The following is a 17,008-nucleotide window of genomic DNA, read 5'->3' as shown; positions in this document are numbered from 1 at the left end:
ACGTATTCCGAATGGAAAAGTGATGCGACTATTAGATGCTCTTTAAAATAAAATCTCTTGCACAATTTGGAATAACATCATACACAAGTCGAAACCCCGTGATCAAATCTACTGTTAGATTGACGTTTGCTTTTTTCTGCTGGCGGCTCATTGCTTATTGTATCCGGATGCTTCACCTATGAGTTTATCGATATTATTTCGAACCTCAGTTATGTTGCGTTCAAAATTATCGATAGGATCTCGTACTAGAGTCGGTTCAATTTTTCTTTGCTGCAATTGATTGAACAGTGAGGCATCAAAAGATGAAAAAAGATCAGCCAAAAATGAAATATCAGATTATTTAATGTACGGCGAATAGAGGCAGCTGCACTACAGACGGTAGTGTTGGAGAATTATTCCTCTATTTCATGCATATAGTCAATTTTCGTACATGACATATAGCGCTGTGGGGATCCTGTTCACAATCTTGCTTAGAACTTCCACTCGTTGGGTTCAATTATTACAAAAGTCAGTAATATCTTGTAAATTTCCAAAATACATACGTACTTGCCTTAAACATAATCAAATTTTACTGATGTACATAATGAGCATAAGGGTACTTTCTTTTAATGTGTGAACGCGTGCGTGTTGTCAGCTGTAACCGCTACTCTCGGCGCAATCAGTTTGTTAAGTGAATTTTGTATTAAAGGGTGTATAACAGTCAACATTTACTTACTAAGTGTCATCACATCTTTCAGCTATTAAGTAGCCCAAAAAATGTTCAATTGATTAACCATCGCGAACATATCTAAAAATAATTACCGTTTGAGATTCCAGAAACTTCCATTGTTTTGTCCACCATGATTACCAAAAACGGACAATTATAATTCAGATCAGATCATTCTGAATTTCTTTGACAGTGGCCTTAAATATCCGAGAATTTTTTAGGTGCTCACTTACAGTTGTATATAATTCAGCTCAAAAATTAATAAGTGCGAAATATTCTGGGATTTTCGGAACTTTCGCTCCCACCATGTCCGCGGAGTTCCAATTTAAACGCTCCGCAAAGTTTAGTACAATTAATAATTTTTCATTAAATACTTCTATTCTTTCACACATTTTCATTATGTTTCTGTATATTTGCCCAATAAGCAGAATCTAATTGAGCCCTAATAACCCAAATTCAAAAGGTGTCTTAGAATTTTTCAGACTTGGAATGTTCTAGATCGGTGGCCCCTATTTGTGCCCAAGCTTTATCGCCTCCAAACAGTAAGCACGGAAAACAATATGGAGTTTTTTTTTGTTACATAAACATACAAACATAAAATACATTCATTTTTTGAGTAATATGCAACAAGTGCGGTAAACGGCATTTGAGTCGCGCATCCAAGTATATTTGGCACGAGCGGGGAGAGTGAATTAACTACTCGGGACGACCGTTGCCTTTTCTAAAAAACTTTAATTAGATTTACAAACCGTTTAAAATTGTCTGTTACAAGAACATATGTAGACAGAACTCTGCATCCACACCGTTAAACTACGTTTTTATATGTAGAAATAGGACTCCGCTGGGTCAGCATTCTTGGATCTTCGCTAGTGAGATAACTCCTCCCCCGTAAGCTTCAACTATACCGTCAAGAGGGGAAGTAGAACACATTTTAGATCTTTAGGTTCTTCGACTTCTTGCTGCTGTTTCTTGCTGGATTTGGTGCATTTTGGCTGTAACAATCTTCTATAGGAAATAAATAGACACAAACTGATTATTACTATGTATACAAGGATGGTCCATTGCTCGGATATTTGTATAACTCCGAGAACTTCAGAAGTGGGTAATTTAACTGAATTTAATCCCTTAAAAGGTTTAGTTCATCTAACTTAACTTCATTTAATTTGGCAGTTAAATCCATCTGGCTTTGTTGTGTTGGAATATCTGGCAGATCAGGAAATAATATTGGCTGAGTACTAAGGTTGACATCACTAATTGTTTGATGATCAATTTTGATTGTCCCCATTGATCCCATGAAGATTCTGAATCTCATCCTGAGCGTTGCATTTAAGTTTAACGCTCTGTACATCTGGAACTACTAAAGTCCATTGATTGGAATTTTCTAGTTGATTAACTATTAGCTGGGTGATTTTGAGTTGTGTTTTGTGGCAATTTATGATTTGTGGATTTGTGCTCAACAAGGCTATTTCGCAAGGACTGCTGTTATCGTTATTCTTGATTTCTTGTTGGGTGCAGACGAATAGACCTTTAGTAGCGTCCTTGCAGGGCCCATTATAGTATGCATGTTGCAATTCACTTTTTTTAAAATATTTTGCATGCGGTAAAACAACCCTAAATCAACTCTCGTGTCTTATGGGGATTGAGTAGAGATGAAAGTAATCGAAAATTATTGGATTAGTCATTGGTATTCTCAAAAGGTAATTGATTTTATTATTCAAAATAAAACAATCAATGGTAATTAATTTCTCAAAAATAAAAGTGTTTTCTAACGTTACAAGTATAATCATTTTGTGTTTTCCAACTTTGGTTTGCAAAATAAGATGTTCTCTAAATAAGTCGCTAATCTTAATTATACTTGGGTGAATAATTTTAAATTTTGAGAAAGAGTTATTAAATTTTCTAAGTCTTGTAAAATTGATAAAATTACTTCATAGGTGTTAATCATTTGTACCAAAATATCTTTAATAATTAGTGCGTTCTCCCTATAGGCTGACTTTTGAACAATAAGTGCTATTTGATTGATCTTTGGCTCTAAGTATTTGTAATTTTGACACATTTTCTGCCAAGTCTGGTAAAATTTTATAAGGATGTTAAGGGATAAAGAAATTTGTTTTAGAATGCCTTCGGCTAATTCATTTTGGTTGCACTGCAAGTTTTTAATAAGCTGTTCATAATGCTCGCCGTCAGATGAGTCAAGATTTTCTGTGAGAGCCTTATTAAAAACAGATCCGAGTACATTTATTAGCCCTCTCTTAGATATTTTTTGATGCGGAAGGATTTCTATAATTTTATTTTCAATCCTAGATTCCAAAATGTTTAATTTTTAATATAATTTTGACTATCATTGTAATATCCCGGGTGGCTGGATATTATTTTTGAGACATTTTCCTTTTTTAAATATAATTTATTAGTTTCCAATATTATTGGATTTAAATCAAAATAATGGACTAAAGTGTAAGTGTATTCGATTGATTTTGCATTTCCCAATTTTACTGGCATAATTCCGGGGTTGTTGTCCAATTTTCTTGAAGTTATTTCATCATAAAGGCCACAAGTAAAGCCGACAAGCCTGAAATGTAAAACCTAATGTTAACGGAATTTAATCAAAGCTGTACGTGTTTCTAAGCGGTTTTTATGTAATTTTGCTTGCGTATCTGTTGCTACCGTACGTCACTCGGGGCCGCGGATATAATTTCAATGGATTTTGAGAATTTGTCTCCAAGTTCTTTGCGTTTATGTTTGGTTGGTTGGCTTAAAACAGGTCCGGACTGTCACGGGTTTCGTTTCGTTTTTCAATTATTTTTGTTTTATTTTCGATTAGATCTTGATTGATTTTTGAATAGAGTAATTTTGATTTTTCTTTTTTGCAAAATTTTTCAACTGTGATTGGTTCAGAATAATCTAAAGTAATGGGATCGCAAGTATTATATAAAATGGAGGTAAGAGCCTTTCCATTTGGCGTTATAGTCAAGCATTCAGGAATCTCACAGTTATTAATTTTTTGGTGTGGAATAATTACTTTTCCATTCCTAATTCTAGTTTTTATATTAATAATTTGTTCACAGCGAGGTGCAATAGTTATAAAATTTAAATTGTTTTGTCTTGTTTGGTGAAAAGATAATTTCATTTCTGTAATATGGAGTGATCAGATAAGATTTTTCAAAGTTTAGACTTGCTTGCAGTAATTTTAAATTATCGGTTCCGATCAAGGTAACAAAGAACTATATTTGTGGGCGGATTTCTGGTAACATGTAGAAACAATAAATGGGTCATAGCGAACGCAATTTGGATAGAATTTCTGTGCTAAATCAGGTCTTATAAAGGATTTTGTTGATCCGGAATCTATCAATATTTTAAAGTTGTGCTCGGGAAAAATAATATAAGGTAACTCTCTTAAATTTGACATATTTAAAGAAATATGCGTGGGTGTTAAGTTTTCTTGTCTAATTGCGGAGCTTCCGTAAAATTTACATTTTCACATAACTCGTTATCATTTTCAGATAATGACGTAGTGGGTACCGACTGAAAACATTCAGAGTGCAACTATCAGACTGAATTGCGGGTTGTTCCAAAGGTACAAAATACTCTGGATTATTTTGCTGATAATGGCTGTTAAAATATGAACAATAGTCAGGGTAATATGGGTCATAATAACATTGATCAAATTGATTAGATTGATCGAATTGATCGAGTTCCTTGTTGTACATCTCCTCGACTTATATTTTTTTCGGTTTTTGATATGTGCTGAAACGGGAGTATTTTTAAAATTATTTTGGTTATTGAAATTTGGTCTGCCACTGTTGCGCGTAGACACAGACATAGGCATAGGTGGAGGTAGATTTTTAATTTGGTTGGGTCTAAAGACATTCTGGGGTCTGCCAAAAACTTGTGAATTTGTATAGTATTTTTGCGGGGGTTTATAAACTGGCCTAATATCAGTTGGACCGGTGGGAAATGCTTGTTGCTGATGTCTAAAATGATTTCGGTTATTCCCATTAAATTGTATATTTTGTTTAGGACGAAAATTTTGGAAATGCTGGTTATTATGTTTTAAATTCGGAGGTGGCTGATTTTGAACTACTTTGGTCATATTTTGAAAATATTGCGTGTTACTTTCTTGCATTACAAATGTTAAGGCTTTCGACAGGTTGCATACATCTAATGGTTGTACCAATAGGTTCTTTTAAGCCCGACAAAAATGTTTTCAAAGCACGGTCGTTATAGAGTTTACGTTTTATTTGTTTTACTTCATTAGTCGTTTCATACATATCAATAATTGAACAAATCAAATTTAGGATATGCAAAACTCGATCGTAAAATTGAGTCGGTTTTTCATTTGGCTGTTGGCATCAATAAATCTGTGTTAAGACGTGATTCGTCTCTTTGGTCCGCGAAATTTGTATACAAAATATTTAGTACTGGATGTTTGAAGATTGATCACAACTTTTGCATTTCCTTTCAATTTACTAATTAGACAATTCAACAGGTAAATATTTTCGAAAGAGTTAGGTTCTCTAACATTATAAAATTTATCAATAAAAGTTTGACAAATAGTTAGGTATCTAGATAAATCGTTTGGGTTCCCATCGAATTCTGGGATGCAGTTGAGATATTCAGATTTAAAAGTAGTAGTAGACCTGAGCTGGTTGAAGGTGTATTATTACTTGAATCGATAGCTAACGTTTCAATATTATCAGTTATTTCGTCAAATTCCGACATTAACAAATAATTGTAACTTACAGTACTAGATAAGGGGCGGTTCTGGTCATCCCTTCTATAAGAACAAGACTTCGATCGGCTATATTGGTCTTCACAAAAATTCTTGTCCTTGCGAAACTAGACAATATGGTTTCTAGTTTCCGATGATCGTGTTCTGTACACGTCTTCGATAGATTTGGGTTTTCGATTTTCAGAAATCCACTCTGCCAAACACTAATCACCAATAGGTCCGATTTCCAATTAATCGATGATACGAAAAAAAATCGACGTCGCGACGCGGTGCGCTAGTCAATTTCTGGAAATCCTACCGACTGCGCCAAGAAACTACTCGGGACGACCGTTGCCTTTTTTAAAAAACTTTATTTAAATTTACAACCGTTTAAAATTTTCTGTTACAATAACATATTTAGACAGAACTCTGCGTCCACACCGTTAAACTACGTTTTTATATGTAGAAATAGGACTCTGCTGGGTCAGAATTCTTGAATCTTCGCTAGTGAAATAACTAGTGTTTAATAAAAGAGTGACATAAGTTTTCCAAACGTGTTGCATACTATACTTTTTCTACGACCCTTAGTGGTTGGGTACATTTTTGCAAAACAACACACACACACACACAAACAATACATTTACTGACATGACCATCAGAATTGACAAACGTCAAAATTCAAGCCGGGCTGTAAAATCTCAGAAAACATCCAAATTGCTCCCAAACCCGTGCAGTAATATCCCAGAAATGTCCGAAGTGGCTCGCATGCATAGGACAAGAAATTGATGTGATAAAGTGATGCTTCCCGCACACTAGATCGGCGTATAGGTATTTTACAGAAGAGAGTAGTACAAAGCCTTTTAAAAACCAATATATGGCGCGAAACTTAAAAATCGAATTTTGGAAGAAGGGCCATCGCGGAACTAAAAACCCTGACCACACTTAAAGCGAATCTGTAGAAACGTCACCAGAACTATTTTTGATATTATTCCCGAAGGTTCAAAGAGCCCGTACGTTTTCGAGTACCAAACCCTAGACATGCGACGTCAAGACAACAATCACCAAATCGTTTGTAACCTTATTTTTGTGAATGACCACTTGAGACATCAATAAAACAAAAACGTACGAAAAAAAAATAATTTATTGACAAAGAAAAACGCACATATCAAAAAATCCACCTTACGGGTCAGTCGTAAAAGTATCACATCGAAATGGAGCGCGAGCATCTTCGCTAACGCACTTGTCATGTTTTTTTCAATTCTCTAAAATCCGCATCGACATAAACAAACACACACAGTCACGAAAAGCGGCAACATCGAGCCGGTGAGCACACGCGGAAAGCTACAAACTGTGATCAGTCTCCAACTTATACTTGATATGACCGATTCAACGCCCCGCCCACCGGACGCCTAATCGTGAGCACGAGAGGAGTGTCGTCTCGGCCGTCAGTCGTCGGGAAATCGCAGCACCCTCCCATTTTAAACCTAATGAGCGTGGCCTGACCCATAAACAAGTGTTTTTGCTGTAACCAAGGCACCAATATTTTTTTGAAAAACAGACGTTTTTGGTGAAATAAACAATGGTAACAATTTGGAATTAATATTTTTTGCTAATCAAGGGGACAATGTATTCAAAGTATACCAAATTTGTCTGCTGTTCTATCCATGGTTTTGCTAATAAAGTTCGAAATATCTATGTTCTAAAATGTAATAGAATATGAAAAACAATAGACAGTAGTAGTATTATTGGGTCAGGTCAGCCCGACGCATCGTCGATATGGTAACAAACGTCCACTATAACCTAATCTAACCGCAGTCTAACCGCCTTATACGCTAGAATTCGAACCAGCAACACGGCGTTAAGTGTTCCCTGCGCCTCCGCCCATACTGATGTAATAACTCTCGACGGCATTGGCTTTGAACATGGGGACATATACACCTTCCACGACAGACCTTGCAGGACTCATCACCACGTACTCTGAATCGGCCATGAACCTCTGCGAAACCTTTAACAGATCCTTCGCGGGCAACGTATTGCAACGGGTCTTGAACTCCGCCCACCTCGAAATGGGCCGGCCCAACGTCATGGTCCGCGGCGGCAGAGGCGGAGGCGGGCTGAACAACCGACCAATCTTGTCGCCAAACACCAGCTCCGCGGGATTCTCGTAGATGTGGCAAACAGGCGTGGCAGGTCGGTCCCATTCGTCAAAATCAGGAATCTCCTCGTAGACCCCCGATGATAGCGACACCTCGGACTCGTTGCGTACCATTCTCGAAGCGCTGCGAATGCGACATCTGCCGTTAAACGAGTGAACTTTTACGCAACACGCGCAGACAATGAATCCGGTTACGCGTAAATAATGGTTATACACATTGAGTTGCGACCTATGTATGCCTTTATATGTACTCGTTGCAAAAGAAGACACAATGTTGGCTATTTACTATTTGTATTAATTGTATTAATTATTGTTTTGTTTCATACATATATACAAAGGAAAAATAAACAGAAACTCCAAAACACAAAAATAAAATGCAGGGTTTTCATTGCTTTAAGATTTCTTTTCCTATAAATCGTGTTTCATTAACAATATTTTTTAGCTTAATTATGTGTGTGTGGAGAACATATATTATATATATACATGTACATATAGTATGTTTTTGACGTTTGACAAGGTATAATGGTGGACCACCATTTTATGCATACAAGACAGATCCCAGAAATATGGGCAAATTAATCACCTCGACAGCACTTAATAGTGACGTGAACACAAAAAAGAGAGGATAAGCCTTCCTATGCTTTAATATAACTCACAATCTATTAGGGGCATTAAAGAAGAAATATATAACAGAACACTTTTTCCACGAAGATGAAATTGAATTCCTAAAGATTGAAAATTTTGCAGTGGCGACTTCATTCTGTAGAAATAAGGATGGACCCGTGTTACTTGATCAGAATTTTAATTTTAGGGAAATAATTGAGCAAATAAGTGTGCCGAAATGTATATTTGGTAAAATGGTTAGGAGTAAACATCACCCTAATTTGTGAATATAGAAATTTGGACATTTTTCTTAATATCATAAATAAAATTGGATAAAAGTGTAATTTACCATGGTTCCTCGGTCAAATCAACAAAGGAGTCTTCGGTCTCGCTGCCTCCCGGCGTTTTGGCTATCATACTGACGCCAAGCTGGGCTCCACATTCGAGGTCCTCCGAGACGCTGGATATGGGCAAACCCGAGTCGTCGCTCTCGCTCTGGCTCCGGATACAATGGGGACTGCCCGTCGGGCAACACCGACCCCCCAAGCACAAGTCTCCCTCGCTGAGACTGAACCTAAGCACATAATCTTTGTGAATCGGAGCCTGTCCCAGCGACGGGAATGTGTTTACCTTTTTGCGCTGACGAGACCTGGGCCGGTCCCTCGGGAAACCAGATACTGAAGCAGGCGCGGTCCGTCACCGCAGTAGAGATGCAGCTGACCAGGTCCCGCAGGAAAATCCCTTTGAGAAAACAGAAATAAATGCATCTGCGGAAAGCTTCCGCGTTCTCTATGCGGATAGCAACAACTTTTCACATCGTAGGCACAAGGGACGCGATTTGAGATTTTTCAGGCAATTAGAACATTTTTTTGTCAAATAAACTTCAAATAAAATAAAAATTGATTGTGTAAGACTTAAAAGAAAGTCTATAAAATGGTTCAACACTTATCAAAATTTACTATTGCACACTCACCCACTGGTATGCACCACGACAATCTTTTTATCGTCCAGCTGCCTCAATGATGCCTGCATGTGGAACTGATGAAACTGGTACCATTTCCATGTAATTTTTGGTTCACCTGTACATGGATCGCACACCGCAATACCCTGAGGGCTCACGCCTAACACACCAAATAGTCCAAGCAGCCCAGCCGCCCTCGAATGCTTATTGTCAACAAGGGATACATGAAAATTCGAATCTCCAACTGGTATATAAGAAGCGATCGAAAGCATCTTTCTTATAGACAACATCCACTCTTGAGAATCGCTCTCCGAACATCCCGATAGAAAAAGAAGTGGTTTCTTGCTTTTGGTCAGGTTAAAAACACCGAAAGCGTATTGTTTGGTGCGCGAATCCGTGCGGCAGAGGGTTGCCGAACGTGGCACTCTGAGGCAATTGAGAGGGTTTCCATCGGCACTCGATTTGAGCTTGAGTTCCACCCCATTTTCTATGTCATCAAGCCGCTTAATTTCGCACCACTGCCGTTTCCAGGCCTAAATAAACAGCGACTAAGTACACTTGCACTGTAATCCTAATTCCGAATCATCTTTCAGATATTCGAAGCACTTGTTTACTGAACCAAACCGTATTACGTCTATTAACAAAAGTCGCTACACAAATAAGGAGTTATTTGAACTTTAATCCCTACAAAATTCGTCATTCATAAAATATTTAACCCAAAAACAAATTTTTGTTTTCTAATTCAAGAAAAATATTCGGATACTTAACAGAACCTCTTTTTTTTTATAAAAACGGATCGTTTTCTATCGAAACAAAAAAAAACGAAATTTGGCGCAAAAACGCTCAATAAAAATGCTTTTTTTTCTATTGAACGGTAGCTCACCTTCCAGGGCGTTAACCCTCGTTTGCTTCTCGAAGATATTTTCACGTCCACGTAGCCCCGAAGGATGTTTTCACTCATTTTCGGGCCATTTACTAACTATAACCAACGTCCATTATTGCTTGCTGCTTAAATGATAAACACTAGCAACGAACTCGTTTGACCTCTCGTTTGATTTAAGTTAAGGGATGCACAGTTTATTGTAGAAGTGTAGCTAATCGGCAGAATTTATATTGGTTTTTGTTCTCTGTTCTGATTCACAAACCTTTTAAAATGGTTTTATTAATTTTAAATTTGCAATAACCACCAATACATGACGATTGATTTTGCATCAAGCAGAAATTTAAAAAAACTAACAAACACCTAGTAGGAATGAAATAAACATATCTTTTGGTCGGTGGAACTTACGGCATTGACTAGTCGTGTAAAGAAGAAGAGATCCGTTTTCGGTGGCGTCATTTTTATTGTCAAATTTTCAAGGACAAAGAAAATGCTTGTAAATGGTGAATCGTTTGTAATTCGTTCATTGCATCGAATAACATGAAAATAGCGTGCAACATTTGCGTGGTGAACCGGTCGTTGCCGAATTTGGCCCACCTAAAAAAAAAACATGTTAAGTCGACACTGGCCTTATGCAGACACCCCAAAAACAAGGAGTACTGTTTAATGTTGTTCTCAGGGCACAATAAAAACGGCACAAAGTACCCCGTTAATCAGAATATCAAACATGTCCTGACTAAGTTCATACACGAGGGCAAGTGCACAATCCAAATAAAAAATCCGGAGCATGATCTCTATATCCAGGGAGATGCGATACAAATCAAGGGCTTTTTGCATTTATTTAAACGAGCTTTAGAAGGCAAAATATCTGACAAGGAACTGACTTGCTCGAGCATGGCCGTGACGCCTATTAAGGCGAAAGACATAGCCCAGACTAAGCTCATCATTTCTAGGAGGTCTGAATATCCCATTAAGGGTTTTCCAAGGACATTGGAGGTATTATATGTAAACAATATCGACAGATGCGCCTTAGATAAAGGTATCCTGCAACTATTTAAGTTAAGAGTGTTAAACTTAAGTGGCAACTTGATAGAATACCTCCCAAATGAAATTAACAAGTTGGCCTGCTTGAAGGAATTGAATGTGTCTCGCAATTGTCTCGGCAAAGCGTCCTTGAGCCGGTGGTCTTGGATAGGAGGGGAGTTGTGTAAGTCTTTAGTTCTTTTAGATCTTAGTCGCAATGAGCTAGGCTTTGTGCCCGACCAAATTGCCAAACTACATTCTCTGACTACCTTACACCTTAACGACAACCACTTGACCACTTTGCCCACCAGCATTGGTAGTCTCAGACACTTGAAGGTGTTCTCAGCCGCTTATAACAGGTTAACGATTTTGCCCGGAAGTGTAAAGATGCTTCGACTACAGTCAATAGATTTATCTAACAATAGGTGAGTAAAATTGTACAGAAGTCACTTAAAAAAAAGTCGCCATTAAATATAATAAAAAATTTGTGTTTTAAAATAAAAAAGTAATAAATTATAATCTATATCATAATAGTGCTTAAACTGGCACTAAGTGAAATGAGCTAGGGAAAGTCAGCATTCCTCTATAAATATTGAAATTAACGCCGTCAATGGGCAATGTTGAATTACGCGCCCAATTTATGGAAATCCTACAATGGGAACCATAACTATATTTAAATGTTGAGATGTTCTGTGGTAAACTTTAATACTGGGTGTAGGTTGTTGGAAGGTACCTGCATTATCTATATTCTTTTTGCTATTTTCCAGATTCGAGCAAAATGTCCCGAACGGCGCGGGCATTTTTCCGAGACCATTGCCGGCGTGCTCGCTTAAAGAGTATGCTGGTAAAAAAGTGTTGTGGGCTCGAATCCCGTTCCCTCCGGGCTCAATTCCCACTACCTTGATCGATTTTCTCGATCACGCCAAGTATTGTGTCTGCGGCAAGGCGTGTTTTGGCGTGTTCGTCCGACATTCGCACAATTTGCTGCTGTCCACCATATCCGAGATGGTGAGCACTTCCGCCGACGAGACGGTCTATGTGCCCATCGACTGTCACTTTTGCAGCCTCAAATGTTTCAGTTCCGCCTTCCACAAGAGGAGTCGATACCCGATCGTCAGGTAGGACGCGTTTGATTTGAGTTAAAGATGCGTGGTGTAATATCTTTGCCATTAACAATGTAAAAAATCGTGCCTTACTAGGTTTAAGATTTTTAAAAGAAGGGGTTGTGGCATTTTTCAAGTAGTGCGTTTTTGGTGTCCTCCCCTCTTGAAGTGTGTTTTCGATGACATTTTTTGACCCCTTTTTGATGAAGCTTTTGCTGATCAGTGTTTCATTGATTTGAATAAATTAAATTTAGAAATAAGTTCATCAATTCCCGCGATGGGAATATTTATTGTTGAATTGCTCGTAAATCAGACATAAGATTAGTTAGGTTGCGAATATTTTTTGTACCCGTTTAGGGACAACAAAACCGAAAAACACAATCAACAGTTTCTTTCTTGCTTTGTGGTCAGCTTAATTATTTACCCGATTCTAAAAAGAAAAATGGCTTCTTTTTTTAACAAACTTTTCGGCATAGTCGTAATATATTCTTCGCTCTTGATAGGTACACACACAGTCACCTTTTTTCAAATATTTGTAGTATTGTAATTTTTCAGCATTCTACGCATAATTTCTTCAATGGCTTACATGGACTGATAAAATTTTACGGTTTCTGACGTTTCTCTCTAATTACTTATAGGGAGTGAGTGAAAAGTATGCTTATGCTCCTGAAATAATTTTAAACAGTTATATAAAAAAAGTTTTTATTATAAAAAACGAAAACTTAAACCTATATAGAAAATGTAGAAGTATATCCCAATATATAAAATTTTCATGTAATTTAATAACATGTCTTGACTTGGAAAAGTTGTGATTAATGAAGTCTGATAGGAACTTTTAAATTTTGCGTCACGATCTGAAAGAAAGGGAATGTCCAAAAATAAAAATAAAAATAAAATATTGTTATAGTTGTTAGAGCACATTTTTCCATATGTTTCACTCACGCGATATAAGCGCTGACGTGTACTTTAAAAAGAGTTGTGATTCGATATTGTGATAACATTAAGATACCTGTCCTATTTATTGTAACTGCGTCTTTCACAAGTTGAGTTTCACGCGGTGCAGCGTGTTTCGCTTTGAAACCATTCAGTGGAAGTGATGTAAATCGCTATTTTTGTTGCTGTTAATATATCAATAATTTATTGAGCAAATAAGCTCGTCAACAAGTGAAATATTAACAGCTGAATTCTGTAACGGTTTCTATTCTTCGCAACAGTACTCGTGATCAGAGTTGTGTCAATCGCGATTGATTCAGTCACTTTGATTTAATCACTTCTTAGGATCGAACGACCGAATTTCGCTTGTTCGTAACGATTCGATCACCTTGTTGCCTCCCGCTGCTGCCCTGAGCGGTCTGAAGTGACCGAATACAGGACGACCGACCGAATTCGCCGGAATACGATTCATTTGAATGGTTTAAGATTTAAATGCATGACTGAGACAGGTCACGGAAAAGGAATGGGAGTATTGTTATAATTATTCTATAATATTGAGTTGCAACATCGATCTGTAGATTTGCTGATGTGTTGAATTGAATATTGAATGAAATATCTATTTCCACACAGGTATTTAATTTAAACAAATTAATGTATTACTGGTACAACCCAATATGTAGCACTATTTTGATAAAATCATGATTCAATAAAAAGCAGAACACAGCTAGATGTTATACTAACTAGAACAGAAAACCTAACATATAAACACAACAATAATTCAAATGGATCTGAATCGGTCGTTCGGACTGTTCTGATTCATTGTCGTCTATGTTGGCATCAAAAAGTATTGAAATGAACGATTGATTGAAATGATTGGGTCCTTTTCGAAATCGGTTACTGATTGATTAAGTCCTCGTAAAATCAACGATTGACACAACACTACTTGTGATGAGTGAGGAATGACGGAATAACCAAGTAATTTATTATTTCGCCCTCGTTTCTATATCGATGTCAATTTATTTTTTGATAAAGTCTGCATATTTATAAAAGCCGGGCGTAACGAAGCTACTAGCGTGCTATTTTCTATTCCGTGACTTGCGTTGGATCTGTGGTGTCGCTTACCAGTCAACTACGAATTTAAATCGCGGGCGGTCTCGGCGTTCTCGATTAACAACGTGTTTACAACAATACATGAATTTTTCGGCGCATGTGTTTTTCGCCACTTTCCACGTTCGAAATATATAACGTTTTACGGAAATCATATCATCTGGTTTTATTTATCCGAACAGCAATACCAGTAAAAACAGATAAAGATGGCGCGCGCGCGTGCGCTGTTATTTTTTCAAGTAGCCGACGATGAAAACGTAGATGGCCGTGTGCGCCGCCAAGTACCCATTGATTATGAAACCGATCGCGAAGCAGATTGCTCGCGCGGGTTGGGGCACCACGTACACGGCGTAAACGAACGAATGCAAAGCCCTGGCCACCAAAAAGGCGTAGTAGACAACATGAACGAGTGTGGAAATTGGCCGCGTCCACAGGTAGGCGAAGCTGAGGAACAGGAACGCCGGGATGTTCTCGAGGTCGTTCAGGAACGCCCTGCGGGAGAATCTGGATCGATTAACGCCATACAGCTATTAGATTTTAAAGACTTTTTGCACCTTCTATGAAATTTCACCCTTATGGCACTATATTGGTTATTAACGGGTTATAACCGAATTTTTCTGATCTTATTTTGAAAGGCCAGATGAAGCCTGGATGTCTTACGTTATTTAAAAGAAAAAATTTTATTTGTCGTAATGTAAAATGCGTTTGATAAGTTTTCAGATGCAGAAGAGCACTTGTCGTCAATCACCATCACAACCTTATAAGAAGTATTATTTTGCCTCCTTTTAATTTAGAACCTAATATGTTCCTAAATTATAACACGCACACTAGGTCGGCATTATCACCAAACTCCATTGGCTTTCCAATATTTTGCGAAAAATCAAAAAGGAAACCATAAATAAATCTGCTACAAAAATTTACCTTCATAAGCAAATTTAACAATCATAGAAACGACTTTTGACGAAAAAAAAGATGTTTTTTTAGAATAAACAAGAGAGAAACTAGTCGAATAAAAATATTTAAAAGGTGACAGTTCAAGTACAATAAAATAAAAACAAATCTTTATTATTTAAATTCATAGCTCACAATATTTCCTATTTTCGAAATTTATTGTATGACTACTGACAACACCGCCTACGCTTCAAATTTTAGAAACTTGACTCTTATTCTGCTGTAGGTAGCGCCCAACTTTATCGATTAACTCATCAAGTGCGCACGTTTTAAATAAGGGATAAAAACAACATCAAAATAAATACAAAAAGTCCCTATTATAGTAACTGTGAGGACTACATAGCTCTTAGATACCATACTACGGTAAAAAGTGATACGCCACAGGCGACGTTGAGAGAAGGTAATGATTTTCCGCGCATGACTCTGCATTTCACCCACTGACTTGCACTAAAAATGAAAATTAAAATTGAAAACTATTGAATTGACATATGGTTGTTGCACGTCGCTAGGTATTAATAGTATACGGCAAAATTGAAAGGCGCATCAATTTTTACCGTATTAGGGCGCCACTATATTATCTAATGGCTATATGCTTGAAAACGGGAGTTAAAACGAACTGACTTCAACAAGTTTCTCGAAAGTATTATCAGCGTAGGTAGGGTCGCGATATATTTAGTAGCCTAACCAAAATAGCAACTGTGAAGAAAGAAAAGGTAACGAGGTTACTAGTTTTTTGGTTTTAAACACTGGGGGAATTATGATAATATAATTTGAATTTATTCTTCGAATTAAAATTTAAAATTTCCGTAATATTATAATTTTCAGAGATTTCAATGGTACAAGAAGATTTTCATTTGGTTGAGGCCGGGGGAAACATAACATAAACATAAGTTAAGTGTTATCACTGGGGGGTAGCTTATAAATTTTGGGAAGTTGTAACTTTGTCTAAGAAGGTGAGCAAAATTTCAAATTATTTGTGCAAAACTATGCAAAGTTCAAATGTTCTAATGTGGGGGAAAGTCTCTATTGTGTTGAAGAAACGTCAAGTTTATACTAAAAAACTTCATTTAAAAAAATTTCTCGTTATTTGGGGTATTGTTTGTTGAATATAACATTCGCCAGCAAAATTTCTAACTAACAGGGCGCAATTGACAATTCGCTTGGTTCGGCTGGTAATCAAAGGTGCGTCAAAAAATGACCGAGGCCCTCGCACTTACCTTCTCGTGCGTTCTACGTTGGGATGGAGGGCTACTTCCATGCCGAACCGGGCGTCTTCTTCGCTGATGCCCACCTGCTTAAAAAAAGTGCTCCTCTGGCGTCATCGGGAAGATTTTTTGATTATCGTGTTTCGTGTACCTTGTTCGTTTGCCTGTGGAATATCGTGAGGAGAACGAGGCCCATCATCTTGAGAATCAGCAGGCAGCAGCAGATTACGTAAGTGCAGAACGCCGGGTTGTCCAGGCTGAGAATATCGTTGGCGGAAGTCCCGTTGTTCGTCTGCATTTTTTTTTGTTTTCGGGAGAAAATTAATCGGACGATTCTCACGCGTCGTCAGAGCGAAGTTGTGGCACGTATTTTGAACATTGGTTTTCAGTTCATCATCATGCGACGGCATCGTTAAGCGAAAACATCAATTAAAGCGTTGCGTAAGGCCAACAGGTTTGGGTCGCCTGCTCGGCGCAGAGTTCGAATTGCGGACGAGGAAGCGAAAGTTGATGTACAGGGTGGCCCGTTTATTATGAGGTTATACCTTATCTCAAAATCTGTAAGAAAGGTTGGGTTTTGGAGAACTAACGAGTTTGTTTTTTTCGACAAATTCGGTATATGGCTATAGTGCTTCACGACCTATTTTTTTAAATATTGAACTTGAATATTTAA

The 17,008-nt window shown here is 37.5% G+C and overlaps 3 protein-coding genes across 5 annotated transcripts; 1 reads left to right on the top strand and 2 right to left on the bottom strand.

Moving 5' to 3' along the window:
- Window positions 1–6,537: 6,537 nt before the first annotated feature.
- Window positions 6,538–10,194, bottom strand: LOC132700259 (uncharacterized). Its single transcript, XM_060667438.1, has 5 exons — window positions 10,017–10,194; window positions 9,146–9,666; window positions 8,803–8,913; window positions 8,522–8,746; window positions 6,538–7,693 (listed from the first exon to the last, which is right to left on the bottom strand). Exons 1-5 carry the CDS (start codon window positions 10,092–10,094, stop codon window positions 7,273–7,275), a joined length of 1,356 nt encoding a protein of 451 aa, XP_060523421.1. The 5' UTR covers window positions 10,095–10,194; the 3' UTR covers window positions 6,538–7,272.
- Window positions 10,195–10,463: 269 nt separating this feature from the next.
- LOC132704143 (leucine-rich repeat protein 1) lies at window positions 10,464–14,192 on the top strand. Of its 2 annotated transcripts, XM_060673963.1 has the most exons (3): window positions 10,464–11,461; window positions 11,804–12,044; window positions 12,116–14,192. In XM_060673963.1, exons 1-3 carry the CDS (start codon window positions 10,554–10,556, stop codon window positions 12,167–12,169), a joined length of 1,203 nt encoding a protein of 400 aa, XP_060529946.1. In that variant the 5' UTR covers window positions 10,464–10,553; the 3' UTR covers window positions 12,170–14,192. The 2 variants fall into 2 exon arrangements, with proteins under 2 accessions (XP_060529946.1, XP_060529940.1); XM_060673957.1 differs by having other exon boundaries at window positions 11,804–14,192.
- A 138-nt stretch (window positions 14,193–14,330) lies between these two features.
- LOC132704150 (microsomal glutathione S-transferase 1-like) lies at window positions 14,331–16,903 on the bottom strand. 2 transcript variants are annotated; one of them, XM_060673973.1, is made up of 3 exons: window positions 16,487–16,903; window positions 16,348–16,424; window positions 14,331–14,671 (listed from the first exon to the last, which is right to left on the bottom strand). In XM_060673973.1, the coding sequence occupies exons 1-3, from the start codon at window positions 16,631–16,633 to the stop codon at window positions 14,407–14,409; spliced, it is 489 nt and encodes a 162-aa protein (XP_060529956.1). In that variant the 5' UTR covers window positions 16,634–16,903; the 3' UTR covers window positions 14,331–14,406. The 2 variants fall into 2 exon arrangements, with proteins under 2 accessions (XP_060529956.1, XP_060529966.1); XM_060673983.1 differs by having other exon boundaries at window positions 16,348–16,421; window positions 16,487–16,890.
- Window positions 16,904–17,008: the final 105 nt, after the last annotated feature.

This window comes from Cylas formicarius, unplaced genomic scaffold (genome assembly GCF_029955315.1).
Source record: "Cylas formicarius isolate icCylForm1 unplaced genomic scaffold, icCylForm1.1 PGA_scaffold_10__41_contigs__length_53128322, whole genome shotgun sequence".
In the NCBI taxonomy this organism is placed as follows: domain Eukaryota; kingdom Metazoa; phylum Arthropoda; class Insecta; order Coleoptera; family Brentidae; genus Cylas; species Cylas formicarius.
This window is presented reverse-complemented; position numbering and strand designations above follow the sequence as displayed.